The sequence below is a fragment of the Procambarus clarkii genome, chromosome 13 (genome assembly GCF_040958095.1).
Source record: "Procambarus clarkii isolate CNS0578487 chromosome 13, FALCON_Pclarkii_2.0, whole genome shotgun sequence".
NCBI lineage: Eukaryota > Metazoa > Arthropoda > Malacostraca > Decapoda > Cambaridae > Procambarus > Procambarus clarkii.
The window spans coordinates 19,542,508-19,564,706 of record NC_091162.1 but is presented as its reverse complement, the minus strand read 5'-3'; the positions used below and the strand labels follow the sequence as shown (position 1 = coordinate 19,564,706).

Genomic DNA, 22,199 nt, shown 5'->3' with positions numbered 1-22,199 from the left:
ACATTAGTTGACTGACAGCTGAGAGGCGGGACCAAAGAGCCAGAGTTCAACCTCCCACAAACGTAAATAGGTGAGTACAAATAGGTGAGTACACACACACACACACACACATTAACTTCACCTTGCAGGCAGCTCTACAAGCACCCTGAATCTCAGACCTCATGAACTTTAAAGCTTTAAAAGCTCCAGCGACAAGTTGCTGTTGTTTGTTGTTAAAGATTCGCTACCTGGAACAAAGTTCCAAGTAGCACGGGCTATGGTGAGCCCGCAGGATGTATTGACAAGTTGCTAATATGGTTCCAGAGATTAATATCTTGAGCCACGAGGCTACACTGTATAACCTAAACCTTCCAGCAATGAAGAAACAACGGCAGACGTGAGTCATGATCACGATATAAAAAATACGTAACGGTCTCCAAAAAAAAGATGGATAAATAAAGGTTGAGACAGATTAAAAAAATAATAATAACTTCACTGTAGACCGTACGAGGGAAGACGCAGACGAACTCTATACAAGGAGTCAGATGTGTATATATATATGACATGACAAGTGAATACACTATTTTTCAAACCGTAGAAGGTCACCCAGGCGTAGACGTGCTTGTTGTCGTTGATGCGGCTCCTACAAGGTCACGAGCCGAGATCTAATTGGGCAGTTAGTGACCTCGCGCTCATTTGCTCCACTATAGCTCCGTTGAGCAAGAAGGGCTGGGGGGGGGGGAGGGTACTAGAGAGACAACACAACTGCATGAAGGAGAGAGAGAGAGAGAGAGAGAGAGAGAGAGAGAGAGAGAGAGAGATAGTGGCGACTCAAGGAGGTCACTACAATTTTTGAAGGAGGGGGGGAGGGAGGGGAGGAGGGGCAAGGAAATCACCAAATGAACCACTATTAAACAGTCATTACTGAACCACGGTTACCACTCAGCCGAAAGACATACGCACACACACATGCTAACTCTTTCTCATATATCACTACCGTCAACCCAATACCAACCATTACAACCATCACCTCAATATCTACCACCACCACCACCACGACACACCTTCTCTGTTTCACCGAAAAAATACCTGTGATCTTAAAGAAAATCTCCTTGATGTATCGGATATCTTCGATATCGTTCGCCTTATGCGTTTTTTGTTCTCGTGTTGGCATCCTTAGTGATGATATTTAGCGCCTTTGGAATATCGCGCACATTTGATGGTGCTACACAGCCTCCCCGGCTTGGTGCCTTCTTTTGGAAACTTCAGAAGAAACTGCATTAGTTCCTCCGATTCTCCTTAGGGGAAGGTAGTGGGCGCACGGCGCACCTCTACTACCTAGGTGTAGGGTCATACTCCCGCCTTCCTAACAGTCTTAGGCTCCTACAGTAAATCCCTTCCCTATATATATATATTCCACTTTTCGCAACCTGCCAAAAATGATTGTATCTTGAGGTTATCTTGAGATGGTTTCGGGGCTTTAGTGTCCCCGCGGCCCGGTCCTCGACCAGGCCTCCACCCCCAGGCAGCAGCCCGTGACAGCTGACTAACACCCAGGTACCTATTTTACTGCTAGGTAACAGGGACATAGGGTGAAAGAAACTCTGCCTATTGTTTCTCGCCGGCGCCTGGGATCGAACCCAGGACCACAGGATCACAAGTCCAGCGTGCTGTCCACTCGGCCGACCGGCTCCCTTGTACCTCAAGCTACTACCGCATCTCTGTTATTTATTTGTGTCTTCAGTTCCCTCCGTAACTTCTCATTCTGCTGCTCCTAGCTGTTAACAATAATTAACAATGATGATTTAACAATGTCAATTTCCCTTAGAATATAACGTTATCATGTATCCCCTATTCCTCCTTTCCTTCAGTGTGGCGAGGTCAAGTCTCTTCAGTCTTTCCTCATAGCTCAAATCCTTCAGTTCAGGAACGAACCTTGTTGTAAATCTCTGGACCATTTCTAGATTTCTTTCAGATGGCTAAATGTCGAGGCTGCATATCCACGAGTGAGTCTCACATAGGTTACATAGTGAACCCACAGGCTACATTTGGTTTGGGGTTAGATTAGTGGTTAAGTTTACCTGACCTGACCTACTTGGGGCCCTGACAGCTGAGTGGACAGCGCTCGGGATTCCTAATCCTGAGGTTCGATCCCGGGTAGAGGTGGAAACAAATGGGCAGAGTTTCTTTCACCCTGATGCCCATGTTCACCTAGCAGTAAAAAAATAGGTACCTGGGAGTTAGACAGCTGTTACGGACTGCTTTCTGGGGGGTATCGAGGACCGGGCCGCGGGGACGCTAAGCCCCGAAATCATCTCAAGATATACCTTCAGACCTCTCTGTAGCGTTTCTTTGTGCCTCCTCCTAATTACCTTTCCCTCTCCTTCATCTCCTTCGTATATCTTCCCTTCCTCATTGTGGTCTCTACCCTTCGGGATCTCCTTGAAGAGGGGGCTTAGACCCAGATAAGATTGCAGTGTATCCCGATGAAAGACGGCCGTGTGACAGCGGGACGATTACCTGGAGATAAGAGCGTGTATATTATCAGCGAGGGACTGGTGGTGGCATGTGGGACGACGCCCCGCCGACGTCTCCAGGGTAGTCCGCCACAGCTACTGGTCCCCGCACCACCGCCCATACTTCGCCTCTGGAACACGCACTCGCTTCTGAGGTAGGTGTGAAGGCTGTGTCCGTCCTCGCTGAGCTCCTTCTGTACACACACACACACGCGCGTGCGCGAGCGGAGGAATCAAGGCAACTATCTGGAGAAAGTGCTAAGCCGATTTGACCGCTCCCTGTATGTTTATATCTCTCTCTCTCTTTGCTATAGTATTTCTCTCTCTTTCTACTTGTTTATTGGCTGTAGGAAGTGATATGAGGACAACGGTTGAGGGCCACAGGGCTAACGACACTACAAACCAGGCATGGTAAGCCGGATCTCATTGAAACTTGTAAAATACTGAATAATTTGGACGATATTGATCCGGACAATTTCTTCCAAATGTCAGATGTAACACAAACAAGGAGCAACGGTTTCAAGCTCAACAAGTCACAATGTAGGACTGAAAACAAGATGCTTCTTCATCCACAGGGTTATAAATCCACGGAACCGCCTACCCGCTGATGCCTTAAATGCCAAAACTGTTAAATTTTAAAATCCAACTAGAAAAGATCATCATGGGGAAATGGGAGGACCTTCGACAAGCCGCCGCCTTCCTGCCCTCGGCGAGGTCACTAGTGTTAGTGGCCCTGAGGTAAATTCAGACTAAGAAGTAATATATGAGGACGGATTTTTTGAATAAAGAGCAGTGCCCCAGTCATATATCTTCTATATAACGCAAGTAATATATGGAGGAAGCAAGGCTGCTGTTGTACGTTAACATGTGGTAATAACTAATGACAACATACAGTTAACCAAGCCTAAAGTATACATATATATACATATATATATACATAGGTTTTCTGTCCCCCCAAGAACGGTAATTGATTATTATTATGCAGTTAACCTATGACTGTGATGACAGTAAGCACAAGTATTACAAAAGTTGACATTACAGACCACTATACATAATGAAGCCCAGTAACGGAGCCCAGTAACGGAGCCCAGTAACGGGTAAGCAGACATATGTGACGTTAGGGACAAAAAAGGTAACAGAAAACGTAAGCTATTCAAAGTTAGCGAGTTTGTTAAGGGTGAACTATGTTATTTAAACAGTTCTTCAGCTGTTTAAAAAAAAAAACTATTATTCTGTTTAAATAGTTGAAAATCAACGATGGGTTAACGGGCGAGAGTGACAGCTTATGTAATTTATGACTATACTTAATGGCCAATTCAAATTACAAAGAGATGATATTGTTGGGGAAACTTCTGGAAGCAAAGACATAAGATTAAATACAGAACAAGAGCTTCCAAAGGGCGAAAATGGAATTGGGTATAGGAGAAGTAGGCTTAGAGGACGAGTCTTAAGGAGGAGGAGAAGTGACCGGGCTTAAGAAACATCAGCAATCCTGTCGCATCAAAAAATCAAAATCAAAATGTTTATTCAGGTAAAAGTAGGTACATAGAAGATAAGTTATAAACATAATGTTGGATTTATAGATATAGTTAGTACATACAATACCTAAAGCCACTAATACGCACAGCGTTTCGGGCAAGGTGCGGGGAGGAAAAACCACTTATACTAAAACTTAATACTAATTGAGATTAAAGTATAAATTGTGTTGAAAAAGGAATAAAAAAAAGTGTGTGGGGGGGGTGGGACATGGCAGAGATCAGCAGTTATACAACTTTGTCAACAAACAGTATATTTTTAAAATAGCATGACAACTTTGTCAACAAACAGTATATTTTTAAAATAGCATGACAACTTTGTCAACAAACAGTATATTTTTAAAATAGCATGACAACTTTGTCAACAAACAGTATATTTTTAAAATAGCATGACAACTTTGTCAACAAACAGTATATTTTTAAAATAGCATGACAACTTTGTCAACAAACAGTATATTTTTAAAATAGCATGACAACTTTGTCAACAAACAGTATATTTTTAAAATAGCATGACAACTTTGTCAACAAACAGTATATTTTTAAAATAGCATGACAACTTTGTCAACAAACAGTATATTTTTAAATTAAAAAGACATTAGTTGACATTTAGGAGGGATAAGGTAAGTTACATGGAGTTTATTAGGTAGTACTTAGTTTTTATCTTGAACTGGTTGAGAGAGGTACAGCCTTTGACATGATTGGGAAGGTCATTCCACATTCTGGGTCCCTTGATTTATAGAGCGTTTCTAGTTTGGTTAAGTCGCACTCTTGGAATATCAAATAGGTATTTGTTTCTGGTGTGGTGCTCATGGGTTCTGTTACAACCTTCTAGGAAGCGTTTAAGGTCATGACTGACATTACAGTTCAGAGTTTTAAATATATAGAGTACACATGAGAGGATGTGCAGTGACTTAATATCTAACATATTCAAAGATTTAAATAAGGGTACTGAGTGCTGTCTGGGGCCAGAGTTTGATATTGTTCTAATAGTAGCTTTGTGTTGAGTAATTAGAGGACGTAAATGATATTGGGTAGTAGAACTCCAAGCACAAATACCATAATTGAGATAAAGATAGATGAGAGAGAGTAATAGAGCGTCACCAGGGCAGGGCGAGGTGCATAATATCTGATCTTAGAAATAATGCCAACAGTTTTAGAAACTTTTTTTGATATATTTAGAATGTGTCCCTGGAAATACAGCTTGTTATCGCTGAGAACACCAAGGAATTTACCATCTACTTTGTTACTAATTTGGGTATTGTTTATTCTTAGATTAATTTGATCTGAGGATTTATTACCAAACAAAATATAGAAAGTTTTGTTAATGTTAAGGGTGAGTTTGTTAGCAGTTAGCCAAAGATGGACTTTATTTAGTTCAGTATTCACTGTGACATTTAGAGCAAGAAGGTCTGGACTGGAGAAAATGAAGGTTGTGTCATCAGCAAATAAAATTGGTTTGAGGTGTTGAGAGGCATTTGGAAGGTCATTAATGTAGATGAGAAAGAGGAGAGGGCCAAGTATGCTGCCCTGAGGAACACCAATGTTGATCAGTGCAGTGATTGGCTCAAAAACGCCAACGGACGAATTGCCAGATGCTAAGTGTGTGTGTGTATTCACCTAGCTGTGCTTACGGGGGTTGAGCTCTGCTCTTTCGGCCCGCCTCCCAACTGTCAATCAACTAATGTACAGGTTCCCGAGCCTATTGGGCTCTATCATATCTACACTTAAAACTGTGTATGGAGTCAGCCTCCACCACATCACTTCCTAATGCATTCCATTTGTCAACCACTCTGACACTAAAAAAAGTTCTTTCTAATATCTCTGTGGCTCATTTGGGCACTCAGTTTCCACCTGTGTCCCCTAGTGCGTGTGCCCCTTGTGGTAAATAGCCTGTCTTTATGTACCCTATCAATTCTTCTAAGAATCTTCTACGTGGTATGTATGTGTGTGTGTGTGTGTGTGTGTGTGTGTGTGTGTGTGTGTGTGTGTGTGTGTGTGTGTGTGTGTGTGTGTGTGTGTGTGTGTGTGTGTGCGTTGTTTAAGAGAAGAGAAAGAATCATCTGTATATAGGTTCAGGTGGTGGATGGTGGGGAATAATATGCAGAAACCATGTAGGTTGCGTGGACTTCTGATATTGTTGTTAAAGGAAGTCAAGGTGATGACGTTCGTGATAAAGGAGGAGTCTGTGTATCTGCGTGTTAAATTAGTGTCTCCCAGTACATGTTGAGATCTAGAATGTTCGTCCTGTCGTGTGTGTGTGTGACGCGTGTGACGAAATCCCGCCAGCGGGGGTTATGAATTCGTGCTCTGTGTTTTTTTAATCCTTTGGAGTCTCAGTTTATGTGTAGGAGCATCAGGGGAAGGTGCAAGGGAAGCTTAACTTAAGAGGGGTCTTACGAGTGCTTTATAAAGATGTGTTTTGGTGTCAGTTTTTTGCATATCTTAATCTGTAATATTTTTCTGCGGCTCGGTGAGCTGTGACTGGTTCTGTACAGAGTGTATACAGAGTCTCTCATCTAATATTAGGCCCAGAATAGTGATGGAAGGTGATGCTGGAATTTGTGTGGGAATGGCAGAGAGTGAATAAAGTTTTACAGTGATAGTGCGTTCACTCTGTTTACAGAATAAGTTTGTGATTTTGGATTTTGATTGACTGCGCCAGTCATATTCCCACTGTGTCACTATGCTCGTCTTGGGCTGTACGAGAGTGCCTGATGAGTTGCTATTGATGAGGTGGGGAGTCATCATCAACGCATCAGATGGTCAGGGTCGGTGAACTGGGTCAGGGAGGTCAGGTCACTCCTGTAGAGGAGGCACAATGTCGGAAGCAGAGGAGAAAGAACTGAACAAATCCACAAGGGCCGTGGCGAGGGTTCGAACCTACGTCCGAGAGGATCCCAGACGCTGCCTGGGAAAAGAAGAGTTTTGGGGTTGTGTCTATTTCAATGATGAATTTTTTGCTCTCTCTCTTTACTGGATTTTTTTACGTCTTGTAGGCTTAGCTAGTTTCTTAGCTAGATAGAGACACTTATTTGTGCTGCTTTACGACACATCTATTGCATACATGTGTGTGCTTGACAGCCGTTATATTAGGGTCTGCTTGACAGCCGTTATATCAGGGTATGCTTGCAAGGTGCAATGCTTGTGGCACATGACATGTGGATCAGGTTATCTGTGTCTGGCCGTGGGGGGAATATCTCCGGTCCTCAAGGTAACACGACAATTTTTTAACTTTCTTGTTTATTCATTGATAACACTTTCCAGCATGTTGTCAACAGCCTCCGCGTCATCTTTATCATTAATAATAATAATAAAAATAAATAAAAATAATATATATTTATACTATTTTATATTATATTATTGTACCCATTTTACTTTTGGGCAAACAGAGGCTACAGTTAAGGATTGGCGCCCAGTAAATCCTCCCCGGTCAGGATACGAACCCAGGGCAAAGCGGTCGCGGAACGCCAGGCGAGTGTCTTACCACTACACCACGGGGGACTTACATAATAGGGGACGGGAACTTCTAAGTAGACGGGAGACATCTCCCGTCACGCAGGGTGCAGTTGCACCTCCACAGATCTCCAGTATCATCTATTGATACTGGTAATGGCTCAAGAGGGGCCACCTCTTACGGGCTATTCACGCCCGTGCCACCTTTTTTGTGGCTTAATCTTCATCAGTCAATCAATCTTCTAAGTAATTTAGAAGGTCATACAGGCGGCGTTGCCATCCATTCAGATCTTGTAGGTAAATTCATCTCCGAAGAGGAACACCTGAAGATTACTGAGAATATTCTTGCGATCTTCGAGCGGTGGAAACATTGTATGTAAATGTGTACTGAACGTCTGTGTTGTATTAAAGTTACCCGAATTTACCTGAGGAGGCCATTAGCACTCTAGTGGCCTCGAGGATGAGGACAGGAAGTGTTGCTAGCCCTGCTGCAGTGTTGCCACTCCTCTACTATTATCAATATCGTCAGCATTATCAGAGAAGATAAGAGCTAATTATATTAACAAATCAGCTTCAACCACCGCAGGCGACCTTCAACCTTTCGTCACCCAGTAAAAATCTCCCTTAAGGAAACTGTAAGAAATTCTATCTTGAGATCAAATACAAATGTTTTGTTCAAATGCCACACACGCTAAACACACACTCACTTCACACAGTCTCTCCTGATATTTACATTTACAAAGCCTTGCTCCTACATTTACAAAGCCTTGTTCCTACATTTACAAAGCCTTGTTCCTACATTTACAAAGCCTTGTTCCTACATTTACAAAGCCTTGCTCCTACATTTACAAAGCCTTGCACCTACATTTACAAAGCCTCGCTCCTACATTTACAAAGCCTCGCTCCTACATTTACAAAACCTTGCTCCTACATTTACAAAGCCTTGCTCCTACATTTACAAAGCCTCGCTCCTACATTTACAAAGCCTTGCTCCTACATTTACAAAGCCTTGCACCTACATTTACAAAGCCTTGCTCCTACATTTACAAAGCCTCGCTCCTACATTTACAAAGCCTTGCTCCTACATTTACAAAGCCTTGCTCCTACATTTACAAAGCCTTGCTCCTACATTTACAAAGCCTCGCTCCTACATTTACAAAGCCTCGCTCCTACATTTACAAAGCCTTGCTCCTACATTTACAAAGCCTTGCTCCTACATTTACAAAGCCTCGCTCCTACATTTACAAAGCCTTGCTCCTACATTTACAAAGCCTTGCTCCTACATTTACAAAGCCTCGCTCCTACATTTACAAAGCCTTGCTCCTACATTTACAAAGCCTCGCTCCTACATTTACAAAGCCTTGCTCCTACATTTACAAAGCCTCGCTCCTACATTTACAAAGCCTTGCTCCTACATTTACAAAGCCTCGCTCCTACATTTACAAAGCCTCGCTCCTCAATACTAATCTGAATTTGTAACTTCCTAGAAGTCATGAGCATCACACTAGAAAAAAATATTTGCCTGAATTTATCTCTTTGATACCCCCAGAGTCAGATTAAATGTATGCAAAAGCTTCATTTAAACAAAAGGGACACAATACATGGAACTCCCTTCCTAACGAAGAAAGAAATTGTTCATTTAATATTTTATTCCAAAGTAGAATTTAAGAAAAATCTCTCGATGGACATTCTGTATATATTTCCTTAACAATATTCTCGCGTCTTATATTTTGGGGCATACTGTTAGTGTTAATACGGAATTTACCTCTCCTTTAAATTTTGATTAAATTGAGACCTCGATTTATTACATTTTGGTAAATAATTTGTTCTTAGTTTTTCACGAAAATGCGCAAAGAATAAATTTAACGCAAGTCCCCCCTCTCCCACCCGTTTTCTTTCCCGCAAAGACCCTGCGTTTTCTTATATTTTTTAATTGTTTTCTCTGCATATAATATTTTGCGATCCTGTTTACACCAACCTAACCTTAAACGGGTTAAACACGCGTAATGTTTAGAGTAGTCATCTTCCTGACTACTCATCACCAACACCGAGAGGTACACCCCATTTCTTGGTGTGAGTTTACCATGTTTATGGGCAATGATCAGGGCTGAGGTATACTCATGTCGTCTAGCAGGTGGGAGGGCCCCCTCATCACCTCCTCATGCTCCCTCCCTCTTTTAATCATCTTTCCCTCCCTCCCTCCCACCCAAATATCTCCTGATATCTTTATTACCTGCGTCCTTATCCTGTGTGAGGTGACAGAACGCTGTATGGTTCATTGTCGGCCTTGAGAACATATGTTTACAGGTGGTGTGACGTAGGTGAGCTCATGAAACCCAAAATGGGACGATATCTGGAACACAACGGTGAGACTAAGATGGACAAGAGACTCCCTTAACAATATTAAGATGCACATTATCGATACATTTCACAGAAGCAAACTTGGTATCTGAGAGCTCCCCCACACTTCACAGACGGATCAGGGGGCAGATTCACGAAGCAGTTACGCAAGTACTTACGAACGTGTACATCTTTCCTCAATCTTTGATGATTTTGGTTACATTTATTAAACAGTTTACAAGCATGAAAACTTGCCAATCAACTGTTGTTATTGTTATAAACAGCCTCCTGGTGCTTCGGAGCTCATTTTAACTGTTTAGTAATTGTAAACAAAGCCGCCAAAGATGGAGAAAAGATGTTCAGGTTCGTAAGTGCTTGTGTAATTTCTTCGTGAATCTGGCCCCAGAAGACTGAGAGAAAACAGTCTGCAGCTGCGGGTATAAGAACACGGGACTCCACAGTCGGGTTCTCAACTCCACACAAACGGGTTCTCAACTTTACAAATTAGAGTTCTGTAGTTCACTGAATAGCCATTCAGTGAACTACAGAACACGATCTTGCTCAACACCGACTACTCAATCATCATGCTCACAGATTGGAGAATTGCCAATGCAAGCCTTGTAACATGAGCACCCACGTGACGAGCACTCATCACTCATCACCCACGTGACGAGCACTCATCACTCGTCACCCACGTGACGAGCACTCAAACGCCAAGGTCGTTGAATACTGATCAACTGGCAACATCATTGAATGACATTGCAGACGAAGCTGACAACATGACAGCCCACAGGAGGAACGTACACCATAACAAACCACCGAGTCTATCACCCATTAAGGAAACAATGAGAACGACAGCAATACAGAAGAAATACAGTGACCATACTCCAGCTGCTGTAACCTCAGGCTCTGGTACAGTGACCATACCCCAGCTGCTGTAACCTCAGGCTCTGGTACAGTGACCATACCCCAGCTGCTGTAACCTCAGTCTCTGGTACAGTGACCATACCCCAGCTGCTGTAGCCTCAGTCTCTGGTACAGTGACCATACCCCAGCTGCTATAGCCTCAGTCTCTGGTACAGTGACCATACCCCAGCTGCTGTAGCCTCAGGCTCTGGTACAGTGACCATACCCCAGCTGCTGTAACCTCAGGCTCTGGTACAGTGACCATACTCCAGCTGCTGTAACCTCAGGCTCTGGTACAGTGACCATATCCCAGCTGCTGTAACCTCAGTCTCTGGTACAGTGACCATACCCCAGCTGCTGTAACCTCAGTCTCTGGTACAGTGACCATACCCCAGCTGCTGTAACCTCAGTCTTTGCAGGATAGCACAAGAATTCCACCAACTACGAACCACATATTCTGGTGAAAGGGCACATTACAAAAAGAATAGTACATATAAAATCATGAATATATATATACCCCATATATATACACGGTATAGCCCATATATATACATGGTATAGCCCATATATACACATGGTATATACTCTTACAGGTCTCAGAAGAGGAGAGAACATGTCAGCATTGTGGAGACATGACCGACACACAGGGAGGTAGAAATAGCCTAAGCTACTCTATCCCTTTGAGATGTATTTCTTTCAATAAACAAACTTGAACTTGAATGACCGACACGTCACATGGACTGGGTATAACGCAGGCACGAAAGACATCGGAGTAGAACTACTCACAGCCCCGCTCCTGTGCCAGGTAAGTCCAGAACGGGCTCACCATAGCCCGTGCTACTTGGAACGTTTTGTTCCAAGTAGCGAATCTTAAACAACAACAAACATCGGAGTAGCCACGTGGTCTGATAACCCATTACTGGAGTTATAAAACAAATCGGATATAACCTTTTTGAAGGCAACATACATATCATGAGCACACTCATGCATCGCCTCAACAATACTCGCATGATTATTATTGAGGCCAGCCAGAGGCTTAAGGCTCACGTGGGAATATTCCTCCCCATCCCTCCCCTCAAGAAAAAGTATGATTCTCTCATTGTACCTGAATAGTCCTTGTAATATTCTGGTTGAATGGTCTCATCCCCGAGTGCCTGTGTGTGTGTGTGTGTGTGTGTGTGTGTGTGTGTGTGTGTGTGTGTGTGTGTGTGTGTGTGTGTGTGTGTGTGTGTGTGTGTGTGTGTGTGTGTGTGTGTGTGTGTGTGTGTGTGTGGACACAGCGCAGCATCCCCTTGAGGTTACCTGGAGATAATTTCGGGGCTTAGCGACCCCCGCGACCCGGTCGTCGACCAGGCCTCCTGGTTGCTGGACTGGTCAACCAGGCTGTTAGACGCGGCTGCTCGCAGCCTGACGTATGAGTCACAGCCTGGTTGATCAGGTATCCTTTGGAGGTGTTTGTCAAGTTCTCTCTTGAACACTGTGAGGGGTCGGCCAGTTATGTCCCTTATGTGTAGTGGAAGCGTGTTGAACAGTCTCGGGCCTCTGATGTTGATAGAGTTCTCTCTCAGAGTACCTGTTGCACCTCTGCTCTTCAACGGGGGTATTCTGCACATCCTGCCATGCCTTCTGGTCTCATGTGATGTTATTTCTGTGTGCAGGTTTGGGACCAACCCCTCTACTATTTCCCACGTGTAAATTATTATGTATCTTTCCCGCCTGCGCTCAAGAGAATACAGATTTAGACTCTTTAGTCGGTCCCAATAGTTTAGATGTTTTAATGAGTGAATTCTAGCAGTAAAGGATCTCTGCACGCTCTCCAGGTCAGCAATTTCTCCAGCTTTGAAAAGGATTGCCATTGTGCAGCAGTATTCCACTCTAGAGAGCACTAGCGTCTTGAAAAGTATCATCATCGGTATAGCATCTTTGGTATGAAAGGTTCTTGTTATCCAACCTGTCATTTTTCTTGCAGTTGTGACGGCAACTTTATTCTGTTCTTTGAAGGTAAGGTCTTCCGACATGAGTACACCCAAATCCTTTACATTGCCTTTTCGTTCTATGTTATGATTCGACTGCGTTTTGTACATGGTTTCCGTTTTTATATTTTTTTTCCGTAGCGCATGAGCTGGAACTTATCTTCGTTAAACACCATATTATTTTCTGTAGCCCATAGAAAGACCTGATTTACATCTGATTGGAGGTTTGCCGTGTCCTCTATGTTGCCAACTCTCATAAAAATCCTAGTGTCCTATCATCCTAGCAAAGGATGATACAGTACTATAGGTTGTGTCCTTGTCTATGTCCGATATGAGGATGAGAAAAAGTACTGGAGCAAGCACAGTACCCTGGGGGACTGAGCTCTTCACGGTTGATGGACCGGATTTTATTTTGTTGACTATTACACATTGGGTTCTGTTAGTCAGGAAATTGTAGATCCATCTGCCTATTTTTTCCGGTAATTCCTTTTGAACGCATTTTATGTACAATAACACCATGGTCACATTTGTCGAAGGCTTTTGCGAAATCTGTGTCAATTACATCAGCGTTTTGTTTGTCTTCTATGGCATTTAATGCCATGTCATAATGGTCCAGCAACTGTGATAGGCAAGAACGCCATGTTCTGAAACCATGTTGTCCGGGGTTATGGAGATGCTGTGATTCCATGTATTTTGTGATTTTACTTCTTAGTACTCAAAGATTTTTATGATGTGTGATGTTAGTGCTATCGGTCTGTAATTTTTCGCCTCTGCCTTATTTCCTCCTTTATGGAGTGGTGCTATCTCTGCTGTTTTTAGTATGTCAAGGATATCGCCAGTATCTAGGCTTTGTCTCCAAAGAATGTGAAAGGCCTGCGATAGTGTTTTTTTTACAGTTCTTGATGAATATAGAGTTCCAAGAATCAGGGAGTGCATAGCAGAGTGCATAGGCATACTGTCTATGGTTTCTTCAAAATCCAGTGGGGACAGGGTGACATCTGATATATGATTTGATATTGGTATCATATCCATGAAAAATTCATTTGGATTATCAATCTTCAGTGTGCCTAGTGGCTCGCTGAAAACTGAGCCGTACTGATTCCTTAGTATTTCGCTCATTTCTTTGTTGTCATCAGTGAAAGTTCCATCTGCCTTTCGCAGGGGCCCGATACTAGATGTGGTTTACGATCTTCATTTTGGATAGGAGAATTTTTTCAGATTTCTCTCTATTTCACTGATGGCCTTTTGCTCTCTTTGCCTCTCCTGGGTTTTGTATGATTCTTGTAGCTTTAGTTCAATCGTTTTTATTTCTCTACCTAACCTTCTTCGCCGTTCTTGAGATAGGGTGCGACTCTCAAGTTGTTCCGTAATTCGTTTTCTTTGCCTATATAATGAACAACAGTAATATTCTTTTTGCAGAACCAGTACACCGAGTGGTCTCTGGGACCAATTTTCCTGACATTATTTGGTATGTTGGTACATTTACTGTGCATGGCTGATGAACACAGTTGGCACTGGAAGCTCTGGTGGTAATCTACTTCGTTGTTGCATTCACCCTGGCACCCCTGGTGCCAGGGTGTGTGTGGACACAGCCCAACACATTCCCTGGTGCCAGGGTGTGTGTGGACACAGCCCAACACATTCCCTGGTGCCAGGGTGTGTGTGGACACAGCCCAACACATCCCCTGGTGCCAGGGTGTGTGTGGACACAGCCCAACACATTCCCTGGTGCCAGGGTGTGTGTGGACACAGCCCAACACATCCCCTGGTGCCAGAGGCCTCTTGTTTTCACACCCCACCAGAGGACCCATTCACGAAGGCTACAGGTTTAATGTTAACACGTGAACAATACCATCAACAATGATGTCAGTAACAACATCAACAGCAAATGTAATTTAATGTTAACCTACTGAACAAATCCACAAGGGCCGTGACGAGGGTTCGAATCTACGTCCGAGAGGATCCCAGACGCGCCTCTAGGAGATTCGAACCCCCGTCATGGCCCTTGTTGATTTGTTCATTTGATGCATCATGCTATTGTGAGATCTGTGCGTAATGTTAATCTACTTTCCAGGAGCTCAACCAATCAGAGCGAGAGAGAGAGAGAGAGACCTTCACCTGTGACGTCATAGCTTTAAGAGACTATTGAGTTTTCAAGATCTTATCACTAAGGAGTCCTCTGACCAAGGATACGTATGTATATGTATACTCATTCATTTACGTAGAGTATAAGTTTAATTTTATATCACACAATGTTACATATAGTGAAATAAAACCACTCACAAGTCAGGAGAAAATGAGAGAAACACGAGATTATTCTCAGGAAAGTGCTATATAATTCACCGTAATTCCTTCTCTTACTAGGATTACTCAGCTGTTGACTGACAGTAAATGACCAGAACCACTGTACGAGAAGTCAGCCACAACCCGCCATGAACTACCGGTGGAGTGGTCACCACATATGAACTACCACATCCCAACCAGGACTCGCTGCCACAACCACAATCCCAGGTCACCTACATCAGCCAAGACGACGCCAAAGAAGCCAGCGCATATCCAGCACCACCACAAGACCGACTCCGGAGCGACGCACCACCACCGGGCACCCAAACCTCTCCAGCCGCACCCTAGAGCTTCGAAGTCCCTCCATCAGGCGCCCAAGACATCGAAGTCGCCTCACCTTCGGGCTCCCACTACCACTCACCGGCCGTGGCTGAGTCTGAAGCCACGAGCCATGTTCCACAAGCTACGGTCGCCTACGGAATCATCCGGTATCGCCTACATTACTCCAAGGAGGGAAGAATTTACCAAAAAGGTCGGTTGGCTTTGGGGTCTGTTTCTTGTTGGGGTTCAAGGTGTATGTGTGTGAGTGTTTACTATTTGTGCTTGCAGGGTGGAGCTGACTCCTGGCTAGCGTCTCTACCGCTGCGTTAACGACCCTCAGGACGACTTAAGGCCGCTACTATTTTGAGCAGCCTGACGTAGACAGTTGCACGACTCGAGGCACTCATGCATGCACTCACTACTCCAGTACTGTTGGTCAACTCGCTCCACCTCCAGCTGCGCGAATCTGAGTGCAGGCATTGACCACATACCGTGTTATCATAAACATTATCTGTCTCCGGAACCTGAGTAATCTTTGTTATCCTACAGTTATCCACCTTAAATAATCATTATTACTAGCGAATATTATGACGAAGTATGATGACCAACCTGTCCTCTTACAAATAACGGCGCTTTTCGTTCGTCGGCGCTACCACCAAAAATTGCCGTAATCCAAAATGTAAATTTATTTTCCAAATGAAATGGACCTAAAACAGCCCTTGTTTTGGGTCCTCTGGTCGCTTACGAAGGCAGCAAAGATCTAAAGGTCTCAAAAAGTCTTGAAAACTTAATTTACAAACTGTCCTTTCTTAACCTAACAGACCCACAACAGCAAGCGGGACAATACGTCACTTTACGCGAACCGAATCCATTTTCAATTACGGCAATTTTTAGCCGTAAAAAACAAAAACAAAACAGTTTCTCCCTCAAAAATGTCAATGACATCAGCTGTTCTGCCTCGCAGGGAAGCGGCATGTCGACCTCCACTTCGTGTAGTCCGGTGGGCAGCAGCGGCAGCAGCAGCAGCAGCAGCAGCAGCAGCGCCCTGTTATCCTCTGGGAGGCTGCACCACCAGGAGCTCCACGACCTGCTCAGCTGTCCCGTGTGCCTGGAGGAGTACCAGACAGAGAAGCAGGGAGGGCGGGAACCTCTCTTCCTCGCCTGCCACCACAGTGTCTGCCGCGTCTGCCTGCCCAAGCTCATCAAGGTCCATCCTAGCAAGACGGACAGGATCAACAGCAAGGATGTGGTGAGTAGGAGAAAGAGAGAGAGGGAGAGAGAGAGTGAAGGTGAGGCGTGGTGTGAGAGTGAATGTGAGACGTGGTGAGAGTGAAGGGGACTCACCATCACGTGCTTGTGTCCACAGGGAGAGCTCTCGTGCCCAGAGTGCCGGCTGGTGACGCTGGTGCCACCTAGCGGACTCTCCCAGAACTTCTACCTTGTCAGCCTTATTGAGTCCGGTAGGAAGAAAGCCAAAGGAGTATCCAGGTGAGAGACAGTGAGTCAGACACAGGTGAGAGGCAGCGAGTGAGACACATGTGAGAGGCAGTGAGACACACACAGGTGAGAGGCAGTGAGTGATACACACATGAGAGAGGCAGTGAGTGAGACACACACAGGTGAGAGGCAGTGAGTGAGACACAGGTGAGAGGCAGTGAGTGAGACACATGATGTGAGAGGCAGTGAGACACACACAGGTGAGAGGCAGTGAGACACACACATGTGAGAGGCAGTGAGTGAGACACACAGGTGAGAGGCAGTGAGTGAGACACATGTGAGAGGCAGTGAGACACACACAGGTGAGAGACAGTGAGACACACACAGGTGAGAGGCAGTGAGACACACACAGGTGAGAGGCAGTGAGACACACACAGGTGAGAGGCAGTGAGTGAGACACACAGGTGAGAGGCAGTGAGTGAGACACAGGTGAGAGGCAGTGAGACACACACAGGTGAGAGGCAGTGAGACACACAGGTGAGAGGCAGTGAGTGAGACACACAGGTGAGAGGCAGTGAGTGAGACACACACAGGTGAGAGGCAGTGAGTGAGACACACAGGTGAGAGGCAGTGAGTGAGACACACAGGTGAGAGGCAGTGAGTGAGACACACAGGTGAGAGGCAGTGAGTGAGACACACACAGGTGAGAGGCAGTGAGTGAGACACACAGGTGAGAGGCAGTGAGTGAGACACAGGTGAGAGGCAGTGAGTGAGACACAGGTGAGAGGCAGTGAGTGAGACACAGGTGAGAGGCAGTGAGACACACACAGGTGAGAGGCAGTGAGACACACAGGTGAGAGGCAGTGAGTGAGACACACAGGTGAGAGGCAGTGAGTGAGACACACACAGGTGAGAGGCAGTGAGTGAGACACAGGTGAGAGGCAGTGAGTGTGACCAACCAACAAGTTAACTATAGACCTGAACATTGTCCAGAACAAAAGAAAACTGTGAGTATTATAATCATAAAATACGAAGAACAGATGAAATTATTAATCTAATAAACCCCAGTTGAACCCTGATAAAAAAACCTTTTGTGCCTCTCTGTAACCCTTTTTTGCGCTACCGCTCACAGGATGAGTATGGGGTGCACAATAAACTAGTCGCCTTCGGCTGCAACAACATAAAAAAAATCAAATCTGAGTGCATACACATCGATAAATGGGTTACACCACTCAGTGCATATGACCCTGAGATAACAGTATCATTTTTATTACTAACTCCTCTAGATAGTCACATTATTGGCCTTGTTTTAAACAATTTATGAATTTATTTTTTTTGGTGGGGGATTTGGATCATGGCTCCCAGATAAATTTCACAATCACTTATTGTTAACCTGATACTGATACCTTTTTTTTATTGTTATTAACCGAGGCTAACATCCCTATATTTATCACTATTAACTGCGTCTGCCATTTTCCAGTTCCTTTTAAAAGTCTGTTTAGCTCTTCTGGTTAAAGTTATTTTTCGCACCTATTTAGTCTTAGTTATTTTAGCACCTATCGACATGGCTGCTAAAGTTACTAAAGTCTCAGTCATTGACGTACGTTTGTTCCCCCACATTACATGCGAACCCAGTTGATACTGTTTCTTGTGTGATAACCGCGTATTGATCAAGTTTAAAACGTCTCTGCTCCGATTCAACCTACTTTCCCTTAATTGACGTTTAATAATTGGACAGTTGTTAAGTGTCAGTAAGCTGTCTCTCTCTCTTTCAAAAATGGGGGCAATATGGGCCCTCCGTCCACAAGTCTGACACAGCTTACCGACTCTAATGACTGACTACTGATTAAGGCAGCGTCTGGGATGCTCTCGGACGTACGTAAGTTCGAATCCTCGTCACGGCCCTTGTGGATTTGTTCTATTGAGTTAACAAGGATTGACTTTCCTTCTATTTCTTTTAGGCTTCGGGAAAAAATTCTTCGGGATTTGGCGATATGTTTGGCATGAATGTATTTATTTATTTCACAATTTCTTCCCCCTAGTAATTATTAGTTAATTGCCGTCTTTATTTTAGAAATCTATTGACATTGTATTAAGGAGAACGTATAATGAGAAGGTCGTGGAGTGAGAAACAGTCAATGTGAGAGAGATGGTGTGAGATATATTGATCAAGGAAGCTTGAGAGAAAGAATAACTTACAGAGATATATGTGTGTGAGAAATAATGACCCAATAAGAGTGTCTGATTGAAAACTAAGATAGAAAAATCATGAGATAGAATCATCGGATGAGAGACAGGACAGTAGGCATCACACAGGTGATGATGATGATAATAATGATGATGATGATGATGATGATAATGATGATGATGATGATGAATGACAGGCAGGAAATTACGATGCAAATCAAGGTGTAGTTCCCAGGCAGGAAAAGGAGTAAGTAAGACGTATTTAACGCATGTGGCACTCTCTTAACCAGTCGTCTGCGCATGTGGTGCCGGGAGTGTGACACCGTGGCACTGGAGACCTGTGCCGGCCACCACCTCACCCACCTCACTGCCGTCCTCGCCACCTCCCTCACCACCTACACCACCACCTGCGCCAGGGTCACCACCCTCCTACAGGTCAGTCCACCACCTGTCACCACTTGTGAATCGTGTAAATCCTTTTTATTCATAAACAGCGGGATTATAGCTGGAGTGGATTACCGAACATTTGACCTTTGTTGATGAGGACGGACTGGCTATAGCCAGGGAGGCCAGTCAGTGCTCAAATATCGATGTTTTCAATGCGTTGATTGGCTGTCTACGACAGCCAATCAGCCTCCAAGACATTTGGAGGCTGTGTTGGGGGTCATGCATTCTAGTACGCCTAATATTGAATGTTGTGACACATCACGAGGGCGAGCTGCGTTGTTTCACCTGAACCATCCTCAGGCGAGGCTCGTCCAAGCGGCGGCTGACCCCCAAACACATCCAGCAACTTCAACAAACGATGTGATGGAAAACAATATTTTCTCATGTGTAAATTATAATTAATATATATTTTATTGTTCTGCCTATACAGAACCTATAACCTATAACCTAGGTTATCTGCCTATAACCTAGGGAATGTTAAATTATCTCAAAGGAGGTTTGATAAGGCTTTTTGGTTCCATTGAATATTATGCATTTCAACCCAACGTCAGAAGTTTCCTTGTTAATAGTCACTTGAGAGATTACAATGAATTTATAATATATCCTTCCTCACCATAATCAATAATTCCTATAAATTGTCATCATATTAATCTTTAAAACTTAAACCTTAATTAAACAATTACTTAAAGTTGTCTATATACATAACAAACACAACTATAACATTTCATTACAACAATCAGAAAACAATGACAATCAAGTACAGGCACAACTTCACACACACACACAACTCAACAAATAAAGTTTACACGTAAACACTATTAACCACTTCATCTTCTAAATAACAAAAGCAAAAACAAATGACAAACGAATCAATTCGAGTATGAGACGGAGGAGGAGGACCCAGGCGGCCATAACCTTGTCTTCTCCTGCAGGTGAGGGCCAGGAAGAACGGGGAGGAGGTGCAGGAGGTGAAGGAGGCCCTGGAGCAGCTGGACCGCGCCTCCACCTCCCTCAGGAGGCGGCTGGTGGCCCATCTGGACCACGCCACCCTGGCCCAGGCCACCGCGAACTCCCTCCTGCATGAGGTATTGTACTGGCTCAGAGAGGGAGAGAGAGAGAGAGAGAGAGAGAGAGAGAGAGAGAGAGAGAGAGAGAGAGAGAGAGAGAGAGAGAGAGAGAGAGAGAGAGAGAGAGAGAGAGAGAGAGAGAGTGAGAGAGAGAGAGAGAGAGAGAGAGAGAGAGTGAGAGAGAGAGAGAGAGAGAGAGAGAGAGAGAGAGAGAGAGAGAGAGAGAGAGAGAGAGAGAGAGAGAGAGAGAGAGAGAGAGAGAGAGAGAGCGCTCTAGTGCTCTCTCACTCTCTCTCTCTCTCTCTCTCTCTCTCTCTCTCTCTCTCTCTCTCTCTCTCTCTCTCTCTCTCTCTCTCTCTCTTAAGAGTGGTGACACTCATTGACAGTTTCAGGGACTTGGCGGCTGAGTAGACAGCGCTCGGTATTCGTAGTCCTAAGTTTCCGGATATGATCCATGCCGGAGGCGGAAACAAATGGGCACAGTTTCTTTCACCCTGATGCCCCTGTGTGTGTGTGTGTGTGTGTGTGTGTGTGTGTGTGTGTGTGTGTGTGTGTGTGTGTGTGTGTGTGTGTGTGTGTGTGTGTGTGTGTGTGTGTGTGTGTGTGTGTGTGTGTGAGTGTGTGTGTGTGAGTGTGTGTGAGTGTGGCTCAGTACGTGTTTAATTGAACTATAAATATTGCTTGTTTAATAAAGGCAAACATTATTTCCTGATATTGATCTCTAAACTACTGTACAAAACTTCAACAGGTCGAAGATATGAACCGTCAAGTAGAGTATGACGGAAAACTGACAGACCAACCCGTCTCCCCTGTCACCAGCACCAGGAGCTCGGGTAAGAAGACAGACAGGCCGAAGCTGTACACCTCCCTGAGCGCAGGAGGAACACTCACTTCAGCAGGAAAATCAGAAGCAGCAGAGGGCGAAGCGGTCGCCAGGAAGAGTCACCCTGACATCAGCGACCTCCTGTATCCCCGCCTCGATCTTTTGACCCTGGATTACACCTCCCTCTTCAAGATCCCGCCCAGGACAGAACCCAAGGAGCCTCGCGCGGCCCCAGAGAGAACCGTAGGTGGTTCTTCGAGCCCCGTGCCTCAGACGGCGTATGACCACCTGAGTTGTGAGGACCAGGAGGGGCGGATCACGCTGCTGAAGCAGTGTGTGGCCTCGCTGGAGGCCATGGAGACCTCTGTCATGAAGGACGGGGGCGCCACCTGCGCCTCCCACGCTAAGGATAAGACGCGTGGGGACGCCCTCTCCAAGGACGCCCTCATGAGCATGTTTAAGAAAGCCCTCGATATTTTGGACGAGGAGTGAAAATCCTGAGTGGAAGACATAGGCATCCTTATGGAAGGATGGAAGACTTTCCTAAATCCTCCTTATTGATGCTCTTGCAATCAACTGCCTTCAATTCCACTTACGGAACAATGGAACTTTGTCCGGTCTATTGAGGGGGGGGGCTCTTTAGGGCCTACGATTCATCCCACAATAGTCGCCTATACTCCAGGATATCTATTTACCGCCGAGTGAATAGATGCGTCAGGTTCAAGGAGAGGTGTCCAAACGTCTCGCCCTGCCCGAGAATCGAACTCGGGGTCAGGTCGGTGTGAGCCGTTTGCACTAGCCCGGAGGTCCTGTTATTCTTTCGTCATTCACACGTCAAGTATGAGAGAGATGAAGTGTCCAGTGTCCTCACACATGTGCCCAGTGTCCTCACACATGTGTCCAGTGTCCTCACACATGTGTCCAGTGTCCTC

At 44.7% G+C, this 22,199-nt stretch overlaps 1 protein-coding gene across 1 annotated transcript; it reads left to right on the top strand.

Annotated features, from left to right (window-relative positions):
* The first annotated feature begins 2,502 nt into the window (after window positions 1-2,502).
* On the top strand, window positions 2,503-22,191 carry LOC123757237 (uncharacterized). Its single transcript, XM_045740737.2, has 8 exons — window positions 2,503-2,650; window positions 14,777-14,895; window positions 15,067-15,517; window positions 16,271-16,555; window positions 16,673-16,794; window positions 19,221-19,365; window positions 20,310-20,462; window positions 21,193-22,191. Exons 3-8 carry the CDS (start codon window positions 15,164-15,166, stop codon window positions 21,757-21,759), a joined length of 1,626 nt encoding a protein of 541 aa, XP_045596693.2. The 5' UTR covers window positions 2,503-2,650; window positions 14,777-14,895; window positions 15,067-15,163; the 3' UTR covers window positions 21,760-22,191.
* The last annotated feature ends 8 nt before the right edge of the window (window positions 22,192-22,199 follow it).

What these genes read in the sequence shown, in the direction of transcription:
- LOC123757237 (XM_045740737.2), top strand. Translation starts at nt 15,164, where the DNA reads ATGAACTACCACATCCCAACCAGGACTCGCTGCCACAACCACAATCCC. An exon ending in GGGAAGAATTTACCAAAAAG is followed by an intron (nt 15,518 to 16,270) that starts GTCGGTTGGCTT and finishes TCTGCCTCGCAG; the next exon opens with GGAAGCGGCATGTCGACCTC. An exon ending in GGATCAACAGCAAGGATGTG is followed by an intron (nt 16,556 to 16,672) that starts GTGAGTAGGAGA and finishes TTGTGTCCACAG; the next exon opens with GGAGAGCTCTCGTGCCCAGA.